Source organism: Osmerus eperlanus, chromosome 5 (assembly GCF_963692335.1).
Source record: "Osmerus eperlanus chromosome 5, fOsmEpe2.1, whole genome shotgun sequence".
NCBI lineage: Eukaryota > Metazoa > Chordata > Actinopteri > Osmeriformes > Osmeridae > Osmerus > Osmerus eperlanus.
Window position 1 is genome coordinate 4,471,831 of NC_085022.1, and position 22,701 is coordinate 4,494,531.

General features: G+C 39.3%; 3 protein-coding genes and 3 non-coding genes across 8 annotated transcripts; 1 reads left to right on the top strand and 5 right to left on the bottom strand.

Moving 5' to 3' along the window:
- Positions 1–747: 747 nt before the first annotated feature.
- Positions 748–3,529, top strand: cart2 (cocaine- and amphetamine-regulated transcript 2). Its single transcript, XM_062461268.1, has 3 exons — positions 748–1,005; positions 1,258–1,341; positions 1,607–3,529. Exons 1-3 carry the CDS (start codon positions 841–843, stop codon positions 1,712–1,714), a joined length of 357 nt encoding a protein of 118 aa, XP_062317252.1. The 5' UTR covers positions 748–840; the 3' UTR covers positions 1,715–3,529.
- Positions 2,581–5,938, bottom strand: zgc:114188 (40S ribosomal protein S17-like). Its single transcript, XM_062461266.1, has 5 exons — positions 5,823–5,938; positions 5,103–5,254; positions 4,558–4,663; positions 3,605–3,670; positions 2,581–2,723 (listed from the first exon to the last, which is right to left on the bottom strand). The coding sequence occupies exons 1-5, from the start codon at positions 5,823–5,825 to the stop codon at positions 2,646–2,648; spliced, it is 405 nt and encodes a 134-aa protein (XP_062317250.1). The 5' UTR covers positions 5,826–5,938; the 3' UTR covers positions 2,581–2,645.
- On the bottom strand, positions 2,805–2,931 carry LOC134021772 (small nucleolar RNA SNORA71). Its single transcript, XR_009930557.1, has one exon. It is a non-coding gene; the product is annotated as a small nucleolar RNA SNORA71 (small nucleolar RNA).
- LOC134021774 (small nucleolar RNA SNORA71) lies at positions 3,882–4,008 on the bottom strand. Its single transcript, XR_009930559.1, has one exon. It is a non-coding gene; the product is annotated as a small nucleolar RNA SNORA71 (small nucleolar RNA).
- Positions 4,754–4,880, bottom strand: LOC134021773 (small nucleolar RNA SNORA71). The gene has a single exon (XR_009930558.1). It is a non-coding gene; the product is annotated as a small nucleolar RNA SNORA71 (small nucleolar RNA).
- A 2,231-nt stretch (positions 5,939–8,169) lies between the features above and the next one.
- On the bottom strand, positions 8,170–21,649 carry LOC134020925 (casein kinase I-like). 3 transcript variants are annotated; one of them, XM_062461270.1, is made up of 14 exons: positions 21,595–21,649; positions 19,020–19,342; positions 18,742–18,782; positions 18,470–18,539; positions 17,844–17,995; positions 17,478–17,712; positions 17,232–17,317; positions 16,675–16,759; positions 16,295–16,443; positions 16,045–16,149; positions 15,652–15,762; positions 14,863–14,969; positions 12,593–12,616; positions 8,170–11,728 (listed from the first exon to the last, which is right to left on the bottom strand). In XM_062461270.1, exons 2-14 carry the CDS (start codon positions 19,198–19,200, stop codon positions 11,674–11,676), a joined length of 1,401 nt encoding a protein of 466 aa, XP_062317254.1. In that variant the 5' UTR covers positions 19,201–19,342; positions 21,595–21,649; the 3' UTR covers positions 8,170–11,673. The 3 variants fall into 3 exon arrangements, with proteins under 3 accessions (XP_062317254.1, XP_062317253.1, XP_062317255.1); XM_062461269.1 differs by having other exon boundaries at positions 21,470–21,640; XM_062461271.1 differs by lacking the exon at positions 21,595–21,649 and adding an exon at positions 20,943–21,441.
- Positions 21,650–22,701: the final 1,052 nt, after the last annotated feature.

Here is a 22,701-nt window from a genome sequence, read left to right on the forward strand (position 1 = left end):
ATTAGAACAGCAATTTACAGCTTTGGCTTGTGTTGTCACTGCCGTAGATAGTGCAGACTACTCCTTATATATAAACATTTTGCTAATTCATGGTAGATGGAGCCGCTCTGCAAATAAATAGGCTATCAATGAACTTGACTCCTCAGATCAGTGCTGGGCAGACTGGGCTAGTTGACTATGTCAGTTTGTTGTCAGTGCTGTGTAATGTGATTAGACCATTCTGCTTTGAAGTTATTCATCATGAAGCGTGTACAGAGGTGTGCCATAGGAATGTGCCATTCATGTCTATTGGTAAGCCTTGATATTACCATGCTGCTATACCAACCACTGTTAGGCCGATTTAAATTCATGTTATTGCACGCTCATATTTAAAATTTCATTCACAAATAAATTCACAGTTACCTAAATAAACTGTAAATTACCCCCACTCAAATATAGGCATACATTTGTAGTATTAGTCCTTAACACATATTGAACAAGAGCCAACATCACAACATTTCATAAACATTACCAGTTATAAGCACATTTCAATAAATTATATTAAAGCAGGGTTTGATACCTGAACTATCTATTTATTTGTTATTTACCACCCTTATACTGTGTAATGTATAAGGGAATTTTCTTAAACGACCTAGACAAGTAGACAAACTACGTAATTTCACTTACGTAGTTCAGGGAATCAATGTACAAGGCGGAGCTAATTCAGGTCAAAGTACATACAAAAATTGTAGAGCATACAAAAAGAGGGAAAACTGCGGCTATTGGTCAATTGAGCCGAATCATCCAAAGAGCAGAACTTCTTGCACCTTAGTAACAGACGCGCCTCCCCAGATCAGCACAATGGAGAGCTCCAACTTGTGGCCGAGAGTTCTGGTTTGCGCTGCGCTGCTGTTCCTTCTATGCGGTGCTGAAACTAACGAATCAGAGATGGAAGGGGATTTGGAAACGAGAGCAGTACAGGACTTCTATCAACAAAATCCAAATCTAACGAGCGAAAAACGTCTTGTAAGTTAACTTAAATGTATAGCATTTTGTCATTCAACAGCAGCGAATATTGGTGTATCTTGCTATTTGTTAAGACAGCTTTTCTTTAGGCTACTTCCCCAGAAACCAATTATTTTATTGTATCAAAGTAAACCAAATTTGTTGCAGATCATATACTTTTTATCTTATGGTTATTAAGTTATTTTTTTGATCTTCTGAATTAGGCAATTCACAGACACAGTTGATGTTACTAATTAGTCATTGTCTAAACAGCTTGGAGCTCTACACGACGTTCTCGAAAAACTGCAGACCAAAAGAATTTCCCCATGGGAGAAGAAATTTGGACAAGTTCCAACTGTAAGTGATCTGCGCCTTCACGTGTTAAATGACTTCCATATTGCTTCATGTTGATTTCATCAATCGTTTAAACAAATTTAAATTGACTGACATTTGCATTCATTAACTTAAGCTAGTCAATATTTTAACTTTGTATAATCTTTAAGCTATAGCAGATCATAATAAAAAAATATATAAGCCTAACTACAACGGTTAAATAAATGAAAACGAATTACTAAGTGTTTATATTGAATTAAAAAAAATCCTTTATTGTTATGTTTTCCAGTGCGACATGGGAGAGCATTGCGCAGTGAGGAAAGGGGCACGCATCGGCAAGATGTGCGACTGTCCGCGCGGGGCGTTCTGCAATTTCTTTTTGCTGAAGTGCTTGTGAATATTTTGTCATTGCGTTAGGTGAAGTTAGTTTATAAATCGTTGTCTTTGATGTAGCATAGCTATCTATATTGTAAATTAAAGACGTCGGTTGTTTTTTTAACGGAATGTTGTTCTCGCTTCACTGTAACATTGGTTATATGTTGGTCTTTACAACACAACATAATGACTTAGAACAGTAAAGGCTATTAGTTACCTTAGCTTGACCATCTTATTTTTTTCATCCGTGTAGTATAACCCTAGTTTACAATGTTCTCAGCAGAGCCCTCACGATGCCAGGACACGTGCTACATTCAAAAGCGAAATGTCGAACTTAATTTTGGTTTCGACAGTCTTTTGGCGAAAAGCCGTGCGTAATGACGCACAAATACTCAAGATTCCGCACCAACCGTTAAGTCTGAAGTAAAATTACCATGATCTGCCTACTACAGGCAAAGGTGACAATGGGTATGGGTGTTTAGTGCACAACATGCAAATATCACTGGTCCAGGTATGTGCTAGTTTCTAGACAAACCTTTTTGTCAGCTTGAAAGATTTGTCCATGTGGACTACAAAACCATTGAATACAATAATTACAGAAAACATTCTTACTGTGCCAATTTCAGTTCTCCAAAAACACGTAAAAATCTGGATTGGCAAATTGATGTGGATTTACATTTATTGAATGGGTATAAAGCCCTTAGACTAGTAGTATATTTTATTTGGTAAGCACTCCCAAGTTCTCACATCAAAGGGAATATTAAGCAAGGCTGCAGCTTGCCAGTGGCCATACGCTTGCTGTCCGCTGAAATTATATCCAACATTTCCAAAAGCATGCCCGTCATCCAAATCAAATTGCTGACAAGCATCGTGTTCCACATCGAAATGAACTCACAGGACAAACGGGTCTCTTTTTTGTTTTTTTACTTTATTAAGAGATATTAACAAAACGCCTAGACTCCTCGAGGTGTCTTGAAGTTCATTCCAACAGTGGGCTGGGTGACCTGTAGGTTGGACAGTCCACCAAAGTCCTGCAAGGATTGAAAGCAATACATATACTTTGCTTAGACAAAGATTACACTGAGGAGACATGTAGTTGTGCATGGGAATCATGTTTGAAAGCTACAGGGTTTATCTGGAACAAGCATTCCAATAAACACGGGAAAGCTTTCAATGTTTTTTTTCCTGTACTATCAATGACCTGGCAACTGTCATACCATAGTCACTTTCGATACAGGGTTTAGATGACATGTGCACCATGATCAGGTCACCAGACTACACTGAGCACCAACGTCTTGGACAGCACCGGTTCTTTGGTTTTGCTTTTCATCACAATCAAACTGGTAGAACAAGACTAAGGACCCAAACACTTCTGGACATAGGCATGTCAACATCTACTGTATGTCAACTACACAGCCAGCAGAACACCAGAGGGTTCACTACTCAATACTAGTAAGCTCTAAAAGAAAGGCCAGGTTACCATTTGCCCAAGTACCTAAAAGGAAATGCCTATGATCTGAAGCATATCACATTGGTGTAGTAGTATTGTCAATGTCACAGATACAAGCAGGAACTGAAGACAGAACAGACATGAAGGATTGTCTCCACACCCAGCATCTGGTTCCATCTGTGATCACAGACTTGTCTCAAATGATTTAAGACCAAGTATTAAAACTCAATACTTTGTGACGAATTATATTGTCCAAGGACTTTGGTGGTTTTAAACAGGGGGACCAAGTACTACGTTGTCCAATTCATACCCTTTCTGAAACATTGGCACTCTATCAAGTGTTTGGTGCTAATATACATCTATATCTACATAAACACGTGGTCCAGTGCCAGACCAAATAAACAATGACATTTCCCCCCATTGTGGCTTTTAACCAGAACATTTGCAGTTGTAAAAACATACCAGAAGCTTGAGCATTTCCTTGGTGTCGGGATCCACCTCGATGAGTTCCTGATCCAGAGCAGAAACCTGGAAACACAAGAATGTGTTTAATCACACTATTACAGCCACAGCAAGAAATCAGGTAACATTCAAATGCCATGTCAGGCCATGGGTAAAAATTATATATATTTTTTTGAATATATTAAGTTTGATGGTTCTTTTGCAGTGACTTGGGGACATGTTGGGATTTTAAGACAATTTATAAGAATAATTGTTGGTTTCAGACGACAATGTAAGATGTATGAAAGATACAGGGTTTGACAGGAACATGGATTCCAACAAACACGGGAAAGCTTTCAAATTTGTTGTTCCTGTACTATCAATGACCCGGCGACAATCACACCATGGTCACTTTCGATACAGGGTTTCAATTACTTGAGATAAAATGTTAATAGATAAATGCCAAATCATAATACTTGTCCCACACACACATTCATCTTTCTGTTGCAACAGAGAGCCTGTCTCAAAACTAGTACTGAATTTAATATAGGTAGTTCAACCCATTATATGGATCTTCTAGTTCTGTTGCACTTGACTTAGTGACACGATTTGTCAAAAAAATAAATAAATATATATATATAACTTTAGAGCCTCCTAACTACATACAGGGCCAAAAAGAAAAGACAAACAGTTTACTGTTGCTGGACTAGAGATGACCGGGCAACATTTATGCCACATACATTTGATATAGGTCAAAAGAACTCAGCCAAGAATCCCAGTGAAATGATTAACTGATCAGCTGGGAACTTTTACATAAACACGTTAGGGAATGACATCAACCAAAGGGGTTAAACAAAAAAGGCTGCCCAGCCAATCACCAATGGGGCACACAAATGTAGAAGGAAATAAACATTCCATCATTAGGCTTAAGTATGAGGGCCACCGTTAGATTAATAAATCAGGATAAGACTGACCTCTGGGACGTAGTTGTCCCTCCTCTCCCTCTCCTCCTCCTGCAGCTTGATGGAGATGCCTCTGACTGGCCCTCTCTGGATGCGCTTCATCAAATGGGTCACATACCTGAACAAAACAAGCAAGTCACTACACAGAATTTGCTCTACGGGGGAATAAGGGCAAGAATAATTGTTGGTTTCAGACGACAATGTTAGATGTATGAAAGACACAGGGTTTGACAGGAACATGGATTCCAACAAACACGGGAAAGCTTTCAAATTTGTTGTTCCTGTACTATCAATGACCAGGCGACAATCACACCATGGTCACTTTCGATACAGGGTTAAAATGAATTGGGATAAAATCATAATACTTCCGTGTCCCACTCACATTCATCCTTCTGTTGCAACAGAGCTTGTCTCAAAACTAGTACTCAATTGAATATAAGTAGTTCAACCCATTTTACCGATATTCTAGTTCTGTTGGCACTTGACTTTGACCAAATGGAAGACAACTCGCATTAAACGGCATCAGAGCCAACTACAGAAGTAGTTCGAAGACTCACCCAGCAATCTTGTTGCGCAGTTTCTTGCTGGGGATGATGGCGATCTCCTCACACACCCTCTTGTTGGTGTGGAAGTCATTTCCCAACCGAGTGTAATACTTCTCAATAATGACCCTGGCCGCCTTTTTGACCGTTTTAGTCCTGACTCGTCCCTGTTGGAACAAAAAGAGTAAACGATTGGAAAACTTCTCTTGCCAAGTACAGTGTATCAATATCAAACCTTTAAAACATTTGTTAATCGCTTATTAGGTTGAATGTAAGTCTTTGAATGGATCGGTTCTCCCCCTTTCTTCTGAAATCCACAATTTGATCACCAACTTGTCGGAATAGGCTACTTCCACCAACCAACACGCAGCAACATGGAAGACTAACCACAATAATGTGTCGGTTGCACAACTATTAACCTATGCCTACAATGTTACACGCAATTATATAGCATTTTTCCTGTTGAACTGCTGGCCGGTGATTTACGGTGTCTTTTTGTATGAACGTGTGAGGCTTTGCCCTAGCTAGCTCCATTCTGTCGTTAGCATCTTCGGGCTTCCTTACCCCTCAGGTACTCTTACTATCGCTCATAATAATGCATCGAAAATAAATAATTCAATAAATCCAAGCATCTACTCTTTATTTTCAAATGTTTCGCAATAATTCACGGATTAATTTGATAAAAACTAAGGATTATGCTTGATTCGGAAGGACTGTAAATGTTCAGATACCCACCATGTTGAATCGGGCTGGTAGAAGAGACCCGACGATATCTCAGGCGGAAGTTAAAAAGGACATCGGAAGTGCAAATTCTGCACAAAGGCAGCATATTCTCTCTACCTCCTCTTACGGGGGGAGGAATTAAATGCATTCAATGATCAAACTGCTTTTGTATAACAAAAGTGGAATCATAAACGTAATAGCGTGTTATCATAATGTGAGTAACATGTAAGCCTATTTGTTTTCATATTTCACAGCTGAGACACTTTGTTGAGGTTGCTTCAAAGCAAAGTTTTCCTTTGATCGTGTCATTTTACATACATTTGTCACTCAAAATTCGGTGTGGTAGACCATGCCCAGACAGCAGGCCCGGTTCTTGCCCACTTTAGTTGGGGGGTCCGAGGGCATCTCCCCCCGAATTTATTAAGATTCCTCTGGTAGGAGGAACCTATTGTTATTGTAGGTATTATTATTATTATTATGCTGGTTCCATGGGAGTCTATGGCATCCACGAGTGAAATTTGGCATATTGAAACTACAGTGCACCACACCAAAAATGGCCCACGTGAGACAATAGGTGCTGCTACAGGCTAAGCTCCAATTTGTCCATTTTCAAAGTGATGCCATTTCCAGCCCATAAGTCCCAAAATTCTGAAACTTTTTACATATGCCTTATTTATCATGAGGAACAACAAAATGTAGCAAAAAGGAATGAAATACAATGTGGCGGATTTATTAGCATATTGATGAATTTACACCTGTTGCACATATTTAATATGTCCAGAAATCAATGCCATATTGACCTAGGGACTTGATCTGTTCCACTCATGAGGAAGATCTACACATTGTTACCATGTATTGCTAACGCTAAAATATTGCGTTACACACACATCCTCTAGTCATAAATCGCTACCAGATTCAATCACAAGTTCATATGAAGACTCTTGACAATGTTTAGTACACAAATCTGAGAAATAGTTGAATGTAAGATGAAAATTTGATTTATTGTGAATATTTGAAATATGCATGCTTGGCTAATATTGCTAGGGCCTCTTAACATGTCTCTCTTGCTCCTCAGTTCGCACACTCCTAATTCTCACTGACACATCCAGGCCCCTGACACACACGCAAGCTTGGAGCGACACACATCCAACATGCCCAAACCTTCTGGCAAGGCTGCCGTGATCAAGCCCTCATCCCTCACTCCTTGACGTGAAGCAAAAGCCCTGGTGCATCTTGATAGTATTGTATTTCCGATTTGGTATGCAATGGTAAAAAGTTGACCACATTTTGAAACATTGAAAGCATAAACCATGAGTAACTACCACACCACAAATGGCATACCAATGCCCATAGGTGGCGCTACAGGCCACGCCCCAATTGTCCATTTTCAAATTGACGGCATTTACACCCCATTATTTCTCATGGGGAACACAAAAGTCTGAAGAACCCATAATGTCGGCAGCATATATTTTTCTCTACAGTGATAATTTGTGAAGAATTGTCCATTTTGAAATGTTTGGAGATGTGGAATCCGCCATTGCTGCTTGTAGATATATTTTATTTTAGTACTGTAACTCATGGCAAAATGGGGTGAGGCGGGGTCTGGTGAAGGGGGTTCAGTCGGTACCTGTGGGACTGTGTCAGCAGGTGTGACTGTGTCAGCAGGTGTGACTGGGTCAGCAGGTGTGACTGGGTCAGCAGGTGGGACTGAGTCAGCAGGTGGGACTGGGTCAGCAGGTGGGACTGAGTCAGCAGGTGGGACTGGGTCAGCAGGTGGGACTGGGTCAGCAGGTGGGACTGAGTCAGCAGGTGGGACTGGGTCAGCAGGTGGGACTGGGTCAGCAGGTGGGACTGGGTCAGCAGGTGTCTCTGATGGAAGGGGACGGAGCAGAAGACCCGATCTGAGGCCAGCAGAGGGAGGTCACCTCGAGGGTTTGTGATCACAAACATGTAGGACACACAACTGTTACCTCCACAGAACACCTCATCCGCCAGCAGAGGGACGGACTGTCCGGTGGTCTTTTGGTGTGGTGGGTGGAGTCAGGGCCTCTGTCTGCAGGCTGAGGGCCTCTGTCTGAGGGCCTCTGTCTGAGGGCCTCTGTCTGTGGGCCTCTGTCTGTGGGCCTCTGTCTGTGGGCCTCTGTCTGTGGGCCTCTGTCTGAGGGCCTCTGTCTGTGGGCCTCTGTCTGAGGGCCTCTGTCAAAAAAAAAAGAAAAAACGTTTGCCCACTAGCTTTTAAAATAATAGGAATCTTTTCACGGACTATAATATAGTTATGAGAATCTTAGAGAACTTACTAATGAACACATTTTTGTTAAGCATGTCTATCCATTAAGAAAAAACAGGCAGGGACAAGAGAAAATGTTGTGGGTGTTTATTGTTTAAAAAAAAGTTCAGTGCTCTTTTGTGTGTAGTACAATTGTATGGTATTGTGACATGTTCTGCTTAATTTGGAAATTAGGCATTTTAAAACAGATATTGAAAGTTTTTCCTGTAACTTTAAATTAAACTCATGAAACGAGAACACTTTACAACTGCAGCCCTTGATCAGGTTGGGTAGGTCCAAATACACTTAAAATTTGCATTCACATTTCAGAACAATAATATTCATAATACATTTTAAATACTACATTACCATTTTTCATGGCTTTAAAAGTAACCATTAACAGGAAACAATGTTTCCCTACGTTTTGAGGAGGAAAGAAGTCAAGTTTTATTGACTTTCTCTGAAAAACACGTAATCTCTTTTCATTACCTCTTGGCAAAGTCAATTTTGTACCCCCACCACCTCCTTGACAAATTTACGACACACATAGCGTAAGGGAAGCGGTGCCTCAGAAAAAAAACAAGAAGACATAAAAAAAAGAAAAAAGAAAAGAAGATGCCAAGAAAATCGCTTTGGTTGTGAGAATGATGGAGACGCGCAGGTTAACATTACTGACAAAAAGATGAATCCATCACATCTTTATGATGCTCAGTCAGCTTAATCCACCTTAACAAAATGTTGATGAAAAGGAAAAAACTTCAACCTTGTGTATAAATGACAGAAATGCAACTATAAATTTAATAAATGTTGAAATATAAAATACTTGCCTAAAATGTTCACTTGCCAGAAACAAAGTTATTTCAATCCAATACAGGTTTCCTATATATCACTGTCTTTAGGGCAATTGATAAGCATCATGTCTAAATGTAAGCACTAGAACAATTCTGGCACAAGGGGAAGGCTACGCTGGCACTGGGGAGCAGAGATATCCGGTGTAATAACTTTGTATACACATTCTCTATAGTTAAAACATCCTCATACAACGACTGACATCAAAGTAAAAAGTGTGACGGTAAAGGTGGGTGTTAAACAACCAGAACTAGAATGTGCAAGGCGTTTAAATGAACCCATAGTTGGCAAATGTGGCTGGGCTAAAACCATAACACAATGGACATAATCCATTTGCACCAAGTTTGGCGGCTCCTATGCTCTATTTCCATCAATGACAATTAAGTCACTTATAAACAACAAGAGTGAGGCATACAAAGAGTGTGGAACAAATGCAAACTGAATGCAAGTTTATCTGGAACACTAGTTTAATGTGTTGCCTGTGACTGCAATGTCTTAGGTTTACAACCAATTGCCTTAGGATTGTCTTGTGTATTTGGCTGCCCATGGACTGCCCTCTACCCGATTCATCTGTATCAAAGAGTACCCTAGGAAGTGGGAGAGGAAAATAGGGTCGGACAACCAATATGGAAGTGGCCAAACCTTGATCAATTTAATCATACATTTGGATTTGGGGATTAACAGTCCAACTGGAATAAATGATGTAAATCCAATACATTTACCAAAAGTTAAAGTGTCATAATGGAAAAGGCATCTATACTGCTCGTCTCAAAAAAAGAAAAAAAAGTGTTATAAATCTGCAGTTTAAGCCAAATAACATTTAATATGAGATAATGTTGGACATCGAAACATTCACAAGAACCTTGGTTTAGGGTTTGAACATCTACAGTGGAGTTATGCAATTTCAAATATACAATGAAATTGAATTAAAAAAATAAAATAAAAACTTATGTTCTGTTTTTCCGTCCATTGTTTTCATAAGGGAAGAAAACACTGATCATATTATCCATGGTAGCAATAATTTGACAGGAATTATAAACACTTTCACAGTAGGAGCAGAAAAAGTGAACCAACGTCTTTCACTACTTTCACCCACCAAAATGCAAGGTTTTTGATTAAAAAAAGGCTAAAATACAGTACATCATACATTTCTGGTTCACATTTAATACACAAAATGAATTCAAACAACATATACTTGGTAGGAGTAAACACTGGTGCTTAGCAAGACATCATCTTTGCCACGTTTAGCATTTTATAACCTTAACATTCATAATAGAAGAGGGCACGGCACCTGCACCCGAGGAATAACGACAAGCACATCTGGAGATCGAGAAAAACATTGTCTCCATAGTCGAATCAGTATTAGTAGAAACAAACAGTGAGAATAGCATGGAATGTGATAATTTCCACAAGTATTCAATTACCTCAGTATATCCCAAGTGTTTGGCCGCATGAAAAAGACTGGACCGACTTCCAGCTTTTTGTGCCCGACTATTAAGTTATTTTCTTAAAACTGGTCAAGGAGGCAAATAAATTCAGCCAAGACAATATGGTCTTAGTAGCGCACATACCCTACGAAGTAAGGATTGAGGTCAACAGTGTCTGTGACAGACCATTAGAGCAGTGAGGGAGCGTCATGGTAACAGACTTGTCCTTTTCATGGCTGGTGTCTCAATGCAGTGCACAGGCACCTGTCCTGAAAGGCGCTTTAGACAGGTGGTCTGATTAAGGCATCACATGGTCAGGCCAGAAGAGGGAGCAGTGACATGTCAATGATAAACTGTACTCAGCAAAACTAAGTCTACTTTCTTTGTCCCAGATCCTGTACACTTACAAGACAGACAAACAGGCTGGAGGTAGAACGGGGCTCCAAAGTTCATATCTGGGCCGACTTAAAACATTCTACTCATTAGTGTTTAGAGACGATAAAGCAAAGCTTACATAAGATTAACATTTCGGATCAACTTCATTCTGCAACGCCAAACTGACAGACACAAACAAAGCAGTAGAAATTTGGAGACAAGGAGATGAAGCATGTTAACATCGGACATGTAGGGTCACATCATTCAGAAGAGAAAAGCACAATGGAGCTCCGAATCAAAGCCATGGTAATATATTGCACCAAAACTGTACAGAGGTTCAATGCCTGAACATCAATGGCTATGAGGGGTGCATGGATTATAATAAATAAGCCTCCCCATACCAGTCCATCCATATATACATTATGTACAAACATGAATATGTAGCAATAAGAAACACACATAAATCCATAAAATAAGTCTTAAATTCAGTTGTTATTTGCACCAGGGATGGTTTAAGAGAGGAGAAATAGGGGAATAGAGAATGATACATACATACAGAGAAAGAAAACTGAGAGACAAATGAGTGCAAGAGACTAAACTGTCTCTCAGTCAAAGACAAGATTAAGAGCAACAGGCTACTGGATAGATTTCCAGTTTAGGAAAAAGTAAGAGAAACACAAAAAAGGTGATGTACAGAAAATAAGTGTGCCTGCATTTGAGCCTCTTGTAATTTTTGACAAGGCCAAATGTCAAAAGAAAGACAGATGAAGCAGAAAAAAATAAAGAATTTGAGGGTTAAGTCTGTCTAATATTCTGTCTGAATAATTCCATTCAGTGGGCCCCGAACCATTAAGTAAGTAATTATCCCACTTTTCTTGTTTAGTGAATATTTCTCCCCCCCATCCTAAAGGAGGGCGTTTCTTCGTGAGGACACAGTGTAAGGAGCTCATCTGTGCCTCGGAGAGCTCTTCTTTCGTTTTCGCTTGAAGAAACAACAGCACCTGTGGACCGAGATGAAGATATTTTCCAGGGGAACTTAACATACTATGTCTCACCGAAAAAAACCTCATGCTATCCTGACAATATATATTCAAACTTGTTGCATGTAATAAAACATTTTTTTTTTAAATAAATTAAGTACAGAGAATGAAACAGTGTGTGGAAGTGGAGAACAGGGAGTCACAGTGGCAGTGTCATATTGTATGTGCAAGGCTATGTTCTTTCCAGTTCCTAGCCAAGAAGGATCACAAACATAAAAAAATACATAAAAAGCTACAGCAGCTGTATAGTTGCCCCAATCAAACAATTTCAAACGCCATGCAGTTTAGAACATCCACATTTTCAGGACACCTTAGTATTTGCTCCACATATTTGATTTGTGTCTTAACCCTCGTGCTGCCTTCGGGTCACATGACCCAAAGGTTCATAACGAACCATCGTTGTGTTTACCCAATTTTACCCAATACAAAAACAAATTAAAATAATTTTCTTTTAACCTTTGCAATGTGGGGGGTCTGAGACAGCCTAGCTGTTAAAAGAAAATGCTTCACTTTGTCTTTGTATGCGGTAAATTTGTCGCAATACGACGGTGGGTCACAATGACTGATGGGTCAGAATGACCCGAAGATAACACAAGGGTTAAATACTGTACCGGATTAGACATCAGATGTTAAAGACAGAATGTGTTCCGAAGTCTTAATTAAGTATATGAAATATGAGTGGATTTTTGGTAAACCATTCCTAAATGTTAGACCCCATGTATTGTCCTATTGTATCTGTGGTAAGATGGTCTTATTTAGGAGTTGAACTGGTTTAAGTCTGGCCCACACCCTGATGGACTGATATGTATGGGAGAGAGAACTCACCACAGGTTGAGCATTTTCACACAGCTACAGAGAGAATGAGAAGAGACAAGAGATTAATACTAGTACATACATACATACATACTAGCTAAATACCATTGTATTTCCGTTAAAGGTGTACATTTATGGAACAGCTGTCATGCAGAACTAAAAATATGTGGGACCTTTAGTAAGTTAAAGAAACTATTTAAAAATAATGCAATGAAATTATATGAAACAATTTAAAGAGTGATAGATGAACAAGCTGTTTTTGTTGTATTTGGACTGTGCAACTCTATTGCATAAGAAATATTGTTTTTTGTATTCTGTTCAGATCTGATTGTCAACATAATGATGTAAGACAATAATTATTTCTATTTATTTTTAAGATATGAGATGTTTTCATAAAGGGTAGGCATTATAAGCATGAGCTTCAGCCTACACATGTTTCAGACTGATGTAAATATGCTTTTGTTTGTTAGCTCAACTGTATGAAACTAAGTTGTTTGTCTGAAATAAACCAAACTAAACTAAACCTAAACTAATGCTAGTACATAGAGAAACACACACACAAAACTGAAGCAGTCAGAGCTTTGGTTGTTTTTGGTGACCTTTCCTCCTCTCCTTTACACCAAGAACATAAATTAATGCAACATTTACTGTTGTACAACAAAAAGAAACATGTAATCTTTTTTGAGCTTCCCAATTGTTCTACTTAAAACATTATATAATTTATCCATCTTATTTTAAATCTCTATTACTGTTATGTTGGATTAATTATTACTGCAACTCGGCACTAACTGTGGATTCCTCACTGTATATGTTAAATCTTACAATCATATCAGGGACTATCCTCAAAATGTGAGAAGCTGTGCATGTACTCCCACTTCACAAAGCTGGTGACGTAGTGACATCTTTTCTCTAAACTCCAACCTTGCAAAATGTTTAAATCTTCAGTAAAACTCAGCTTAGATCCCTTTTCATCCAATAGTATTTTGTATCAATCTGGGTTTAGTTTAGCCTCATAACAGCAACATCATTGGCCTTACTAATATTGTAACATGTATGGACAAAAGACAAAACTGTACTTCACTTTCTATTGACCTACTTTGATAAAAAGGTTTACGTCAATGTGTACATATTACATACCGTATTTTTCGGAAAATAAGACACATTGTCTATAAACCGCACCCCACCAGAATGGGAACTTCGTGTTTGTAAATCTGAGTATAAACCGCACTGGAATATATGCCACACTTGATACGAGAACAATGATACCAAGCAATACACGAGTATAGGCGATCTTACAGGATGCTTTGTAACAAACTTCGAAAACGAAAGTAAGTAAGTGCGTAATGTATGTTTTCTATTGCCCGGGAATTAACTAATATTTACCTTTAAATGTGTGAGTTCAAAATATTTTAGACAGTCCCCAAAGTGCAAGTTATTTTTCAGAAATGGTAGCGAGCTTTAGTTAACTTCCGGGCTAAGTTAGCTAGCATAATACTCGTAGCAATGCTACTACTGCTAGGGTTACTTGTTAGCCTTCTCATTAGTACAATTTGAAGCCATACTAAAGCGTTTGTGGCATAGTTTTTGTCCATCGTAAAATATTCAGTTGGAATGTTCGCATGACCCGCATTCGGATGATCACATACCGTATTTTACGGAAGATAGGCCGCATTTTCTAAGCCGAATCCCACCAGAATGGAAACTTTGTGTTTGAGTCTAGATGACTCTGAGTCTAGATGTTGAGCGGTTAGGGGATCGGGCTATTAATCAGAAGGTTGCCGGTTCGATTCCCGACCGTGCAAAATTACATTGTGTCCTTGGGCAAGGCACTTCACCCTACTTGCCTCGGGGGAATGTCCCTGTACTTACTGTAAGTCGCTCTTAGCGTCATTTAGCGTCTGCTAAATGACTAAATGTAAATAAGACCCGTTCAAGTGTTGAGCATTAAATTAGCTGCACGGTCTGTAGAAATCTTGGAAGCCACTTTTTGTTCTAAAACCAGGATATAAGCCGCTTCGAAATATAGTCACAATATAAAATCGAGGTAAAGGCCACGGCTTTATTTCCAAAAAATATGGTATGTGCGACGCTACTCCTTAACGGGTTAAATAGCATTCACAAAAAAGTGTTATAAGCCGCACCGAAATATAAGCCGCACCACCACAAGAAAAATGTTAAAGCGGCAGCTTTATTTTCGAAAAATACAGTACTTATTAGAATGAAATTCTATATTTTTTATAGAATGGGTTAAAAAAAAGTAAAAGAAAGAAGTCAACACATACTTGGCCTCATCCACAACCTCCACCTCGGCCTGCGTCGTGATTGGTGCGTTTGAGGGTACTGCCAGTGGATCGTCCGTATTTAGCTCCCCATTGGTGGAGCTGACCACCTGAAGCATTTGGAGGGAAGGTTCACAGGAAGGTTTTGAATCAGTAACAATCAAGCATGCTGAGGACCATGTCCCAATGGAGAAAAATTGGGAATGTATGTAAAGTGACATAACTGTTGTAATCATCACATAAGTGGTGCTTCGGGTCATGACAGCTGATTTCACATCACACCATTATGACAAAGTGCAGCTTACGTTTTACAATACGACGTTTTGTCTAGCAAACTCTTATCCACTTTTATGACAATCTCAAGTTTACCATGTATCTACAGTTTAAGGCCTTATCTACTGTGTTGTGTCTGAAAGCAACACTGTGGCCTTGACTCCCTTTTGCTTTTCCTGACATTACTGAATTTCTTTAGATTTATTTCCCAGTCATATACATGTGGCCTCTTTAATCTGGCTCATTAGCTTCACCTTAAAAGGACAGGCACTCGGGTCGTGTGTGTGGAAGGTATCTGTATTCTAAGGAATCAAGAGAAAGAGGAGGGGGAGAAGGGGAGTGCCTTAACTAATTTACATCAGTAACGTTGATCAAACTAAGATAGAGAAGCTGCAGCTAAATGCAACAAGTAACTATAAAGTTACATTTTTACATTACACTGAGGGCACATTTGTTTTCTCAGGTGGATGGAACGGGGCATCGCTGTAGAGTAGTTCTACCAGTGAAATGTTGCTGTACCTGCACCGAGCCCCCAGGCCTGTCTGCAGCCAGGTGGGAGCTTAGGTAGGAGGAGTTTGTCTTTCTGTGGGGCTGTGCATCCCACGCACCCCTGCCATCTGAAGCGGCTGTCTGGTTGGGTGATTGGTGGGTTGGGTAGGCAGTGGGAGGACAGTGAGTGAACATTGAATGGAGGGAGGTAATGCAGAAAAACAAAATCTGAGGTAAATGACATGGTATAGCAATGGCTAAGAAATCATAGGGTGAAGATTGCAGTAATATGATTTAACGATATAAGCTCTAAAAATAAAAAGCCATCTGAACTGTAATACTTTGTAAAGAACTGCATGTTGCATAGCTGGTATGCCTTGTTTCTTAAATTTTATGGAATTGACCTATGCTACCCCTGTGTACCTGGTTCCGTAGAGGTTGCTGCATGGCTCTTTCTCTGTTAGCATGGCTCTCTCTCGTGATGGCAGATGCTCCTGAATCGACATGAGCAGACCCTACTGGTGTAGGCTGCAAAAAAGAGACAAGCTAAATTCTCAAAGAAATAAAGCCAGGTTTACACATATTTTAGGTATAAATGCATACAGGCTAAGTAAACAACAATATGGTAATTGTTAATTGCGCACCAATTCTAACGAGTGAGCAAATTACTTACAATCTGCTTGCCGACCCAGTCATATGTGTAGTCAAAGGTGTATCCTTTTCTCTCAAACAACTCGGTGAAAAGCGTCCTTAGATACTCGTAATCAGGCTTTTCGAAGAAGTCCAGTCTTCGGACATAGCGCAGATACGTAGACATCTCCTCTACGGAATACAAATATGAAAACAGAGGCTTTGTCGAGTCACATTTTAAATGTACTACAAGATTGAATGGTGGAATGAATTTGCTGTACTTTTTGAAAATGGGAATATATCTCTTTTTTGTTTGTTTATCATATTGTTAAACCATATACATTTCAAAGAACCAACAAAGTTTTTTTGTAAACATCACAAACAGGTGCTAGTTTCAGGGACATGGAAGAATGTTGCAGATACCTGGGAAGTTATCACAAAGGACTTCGATGGGAGTGTTGCGTTTGGTGTCTCCAATCTTTTGGTATCGTTCCTTCAGGGTGTCAGCCTGCAAGAAAGTACAGGGTTCAATGTTTACTTTCACTTCTCACTGTTGAAAGTGTACTGGCCTATGTCCCTACGTTTGAAACGTATTTGTTTGAAACAAATTATTTATTCTACGGGTTGATTGTGTAACGTCTTAATAAAAACAAAATGACCACTCCATATGTGTAACGGAGTGAGAACCGTGAAACTCACTCCTAAGGGTTTTGTAAGAGGCCACCCGCGTCAAAGAAGAGATAGCTTTTCTTTGGCGTAGTTGGTAGTGGTAGCGCTTGGCAAGTCAGAGGCCGAGCGTTCGAATCCCGTGAGTGGCGAACTACCTTGTCAGATGGAGCGTGGCTACGGCGGAGGTCATCCTCCATGTTACCAAGACGCAAACATTATCACCTTCTAAGACTCTATGGGATTTTCTTATCTACAAAAAAAACTGGTGTAATATTTATCATATTTGTAATAAAAAGTTTATAAATGGGTACCTTGAGTCCTTGCCATGGTAGACTCCCTCGTAGGAAATACATGAACATGTGGCCTAAGGCTTCCAGGTCATCACGTCGGCTTTGCTCTGAAACAGATAATTCCCTTGAAATTGTGAAGAAACCCATCACAGCTGAGAAACATGCACCACTGACAGGCAAACGTAGCAGCAAAACTGGTGAGTGGCAACAAGAACAGGAGAGCAAGAAAAGGCACAGCAAGGCAGGTTAGAAGACCTGAAGTCCTACCTTTTCCCAGGTGCGTGTTGATTGACATATATCGTGCAGTCCCAGTGAGACTCTTGTGTTCTCTGTAAGGGATATGTTTTTTGGTCTCTGGGTCTATGTACTCCTTTGCTAGGCCAAAGTCAATAATGTGAATAATTTGCTCCTTTGTGTTCCCCTGTCGCCCAATGAGGAAGTTTTCAGGCTTCACATCTCTGTAGATTAGATTTTTGGAGTGGACATACTCCATCCGTGAGAGCTGAGCAAAAAGGATACAAATGAATTGGTTTGTCAGAATGACAAACCAAACGCAAGATTTGCCTTTTTATGGTCAAAGTTTGACCGATCAATTCAAACACAATATTGAGTAGGTTTCAGAAATAGACTTACCAACTGAATGGCTATCATTAAGACAGTCTTTAGAGAAAAGAACCTCTCACACAGGTCAAAGAGGTCCTCCAGACTAGGCCCCAACAGCTCCAACACCATGGCATTATATTTACCACAGGGCCCGAAGTAGAAGACCTGGGGAAGTCCCTCTGCTGACAGGGGAGAAATAATAGGTGTGCAAGGACCCCAAAAGTAATAAGTAAATGAGTGATTTGTATGAAAATGAGTTCAAGTAACAGATTGTAATTTGTGGCCCTGCTCCTCTCAACAGTTTCCTAGTGTTCTATTCAAAGTCATAAAAAATAATACAGATCCTGATCCCATGTAAGATAGATATTTGTATACATAATACAGAGCAAATACAAATGTTAATGAAGACAGTGTCTAACTTGCCAATAGTGAGAATCCCATTCACCTTGCCGGCCTACTCAAACATATTTATGATATTTGTGTCCGTGTAGGATATGTCATTTATTTTTTGCATTACAATAGTGTATGTTGTGTTCATGTAATTTGAGGATAAATGAATTATCTGCTTTGACAGAAAGGAATAGATACCGTTTGTAGATGTAGAGTACCCTGTCAGAGAGAGTGGATTTATGAGAGTTGAAGTGTGGGGGTCTTACCTGTACTGCCCAATGTTTTGTAGAACCGGTACTCCAGATGCAGTTGTGGTGCCCTTGACTTTATTGGTTCCTGGAGTAGAGAGGGTCAGTTCAAGTCAGTTCAAGGGGGTCTTGTCACTCTATCAATAACCTATTTATATTATTATAAAACAATACAACTAAACATAAATGTAAACGATTTCTGGACATCAAGAGATGAACATTATAGTCAATACTGACTCATTTGATCTAATTTGGGTATACACAAATGTAATGTGGGTCATTATACTTACTAATTTTATTGCAACATATTCGTTGGTGTAGAGGTTTTTACCTGGACAAGAGTAAATTTAAATTTAAATTACAGATTTAAATAATAAGAATTTGCCTTGTCTATTGCACATATATGGATACAATGAGAAGATATTTTTCAATAATTAATGGAATACGAAGAAGTTATTGCATTATAAATCAATTAACAACCAAAAATATGTTTTATGTGCTAAATTATGGTTTGTGGAAAGCTTCAAAAGAAATGTGAATGATCAACACAACCCTAACTCTTTCTTACCTAGTTTAAGCTCTCCAAAGTTACCACAGCCTATTTTCTTGCCGACTCTGAAGTTTGGTCCCACCATGAGTACTCCAGAGGAACCGGAAGATCCAGAGGCGCGCGAGTGTCCGCTTCGCCCTTGGCCTGCTTTGCTGCTACGGGCTGGTCGCTCTGCCTCCTTCTCCCGGGCCTGCTCCATGGCTCAGGTAGTGACTTTGTCCCTGGAAGGGTTCAGCAGGTGCTCTATGGGTGGGCAAATGGGCCAGGGCACAAGGCTCTGCCCAGCCCTGTCACTGCAACTGCCACATTTGGGATGGATGGCAAGAGTTCAGACAGGTAACCTTGAAAGAAAGAATGAAAGAAAGAACTAATTTGTCTGCAGTGGAATTGACTGACATAAACCCTGCTCAGTAAATGGGTATAAAATGAGGACTGGATTTCTCTATCTAAAAATATCCACCCAGCAAAAGACACATATCTGAAAACATAATTGCTAGATAGTTTCAAAACACACAATTTCACAGAGATTCTGTAAAACGACAACGTTCAAAATATATCCAGTCCATAACAATGTGATACAGATCCTATTACCTTTTGATGTAAGCTCTGGAACATGGCTTTTAAGGCTGATTATTAAAATCAAACATGACCAGCCTACACAGTTAGTAACAAGTAAATGATTCGATTGCATTAAAACCATTATAAAATGTAATGCATTTTGTTACATCTTTTAAACAGAAATATGACATATGCGAGGGATGGGCTGACATGATTAATGCACACACTCTCACAGTTACAAGACCATGAACCAACTCAAGAACAAACCAATCCAAGATATACCAAACAGTAAGCTACATTTGATGAACTCATGGGAGTCTTCTGAGTATGTGTGATCCTTGACTGCCATGACTCATGGTCCCTGATTCACACCACCCTCACATATCACTGCTTCAGAACTTGAAGTACTTCTTTCCCTCACTTACCATCCCTATTTCCAGGATAGTGTCTGGTTATGCAAAGCCAAAGATCCACTGCATGGGCATGTACCTCCCTCCACTGTTCTCTTATCCCATAAGTGTTCAGAATGGCGAGGTCTACTGGAAAGGGTCCACCTCAGCCACTCACTACAAGAGTCCTCAACTACTTTTTTCCCCACCTTCCATCCCCCAAGTCATCTAAAGAAGGTAGAATGCATTTTTCTCAATTCGTTTTCCTGAGTTTTTCCTGGTATTCCTTGAGGGTTTTAAGTGCAGTTCAATGAGCATCTGTGAAGCCCGTCTAAACAGCTGCCTGACTTGGACCAAAAATAAAAACTGTGAGTAAATGAATCCATGATTAAAGGATAGGGTGAAAACTGAAAATCTCTATTCGTCAATTTATAAATACTTATATTTAAATATTAACACTAAACTCAAACAGTACGGATGCTTTAAAAAAAGAAGATATGTATAGATCCCAGCCATCTACAGAATCAGAATGGGCTTTATTCCCCATGTAAGTTCACACAAACAAGGAATTTTCTGTGGAAGGATGGTGCATACGTTAAACATACATTCTTGTATTGTGCTGTCTATGAAAAAGCTCCTTGTCAACACACCGTCAACTCTCATAATTTAGCATGTAACATAGTTCTTGAATGGGCATAATTAGTCTGGTTACAACTATAATGCAATATATAGCTTTCCAAATAAATGTCTCGATGAACCCCTTCAAATCAATGATTCTGTTATTGTGAGGGTGAATGTCTAAGAAAATAAAAACCATGTTGCCATTTTGGAAAGTGTATGGCCACATGGCGTTTATTTACAAAATATGCTTAACTTCAATTAAGCATTTGATTGCGTTGTGCTGGACAGCGTGGGCTTTTAACGTAAAGAATAATTTTCAATGGATACAACTGGGCCTTTTGTTTGTGTTTGTTTACAGCTTTCCGGTACTCACCTCCTCTAGTTCTGGGACAGAACAATATTACAATGCAGAAATACATTGATTCAAGTTAATATATTTGGACGAATCGAGTAGTTATGACGAGACGAGACATTTATCGACAAATGGGACGCACCCTATGTACAGAATGCCGCCTGTAGCTTATTACAGCAAACTGGCCAGAGATTGCAACCAGCAAGTCGTATGGTGGAAAATAGCCAGCTAGTTCATGTTATACAGCAAATGTAGCCAGTTTGCTCAAATAATAACCTACGTCCCACCACAATTCCCATGCAAATACTGAGCACTGCACCTTTATTTCTGTAAGCAAACCTAACCAGTGGTTTGGCAGTCTTGGAGAAATTAAAAGCGTGCTAAGCAAAGTCATGTGCCATTACCTAGATCAGTTACCAAACTATTTTACCTGGGCTGGAGATGGCAACTTGCTAACTAGTAACAGAGTATAAGTGCTGCGACTGAACGTTACCAGCTTAGAATGGCTACTAGTAGCTCCTAGCTAGCTAGCTAACCAACCAACTTACCCCTCGATTAATAACGCGTTAGTCGTATAATCCGATCTGTATATAATTTGGTCTACCCGCCCTCAATGAGGTGAGCTTTTATGCAAGAGCTTTCATGCTACGTTTTGAATTTATATCACACGTACAGCCAGAGCTTAGAAATGTGCAACGATGATGGGTGAGCAGGGTGAAGCCAGCCTCAATAAGGAATCTAATTTCCGGTTATTCCTTCCTAATTAAAAACAAAAAAGTTGAGGCAAAAAATGTCTTTATTACTTTGTTACCAATTATCTTTCTTTTCAAAAATCAATATACATATAAACAAGTTAATAACATACTGTTAAGTATAAATCTGAATTCAATCAATACATACCTGTCAAAGTCTGCGTCCAAATGTTGAATAAAAGAAAGGTGAAAGGAATCAGAATAATAGTAGCCTACACTTATTGTCTATATGGGTATGGCAGGCGTTAAAATAAAGCCTCCACTTGTATTAACTGTGGTTGACAAAATAGGGGCATCTGAATTAATGAGTGGGAAAACTAGTTCTTGTTAAAAAGAAAATAGGAAAAGAGGGGTGATTAAATCTAATTATATAACAATATGTGTAGGCTACTTTTAATATTAGATTATTTGTGTGGTTTTGTAATACAATGCCCTAAGGATGCCTGAAAATAAACATTTTTAACTGGACTAAATGGCAGACGACATTCCAATAATTTGAACTTTCTTCACGGTGGACTGGGCATTGAGTGTGGTTGTACTGTTTAGGAGAATAGCCAATGTCCTTAGTTTAATTATTGCCTCAATTCCCTCTCTTCAGGCTGCAGGAAAATTCAAACTGCTGGACCCATCTTTCTTTGTCACACTCACATCAACCCTGCTGGTTTGTCAGACAGACACGAGATAGCACAATTCAAATTGTGCTATCCTCTTACACATTTGAATTTTGTTCATGGTTTCCGTTCAAAAACAGGTGGCTCAATTGATTAATTGACCTGATTTCCTCCAGTCTGGACATACTGTTATTTTACAGATTGTTTCTAGCACAAATAAGACAGATATCTCCTTTTTAAATCATACATATTTATATAAATGTCCCTGTTTACGCTGCTGATAGGCCTACTTGTAATGATAGCTGCGACAAATCGTTCAATTTGAACCAAAACAGATTCCTCCACAAATCCACAAGTTTTGGCATGTTTCAGGCCATGCTCTTAATTTGAAGTGAAATTCTCAAAGCCGGAATTGCT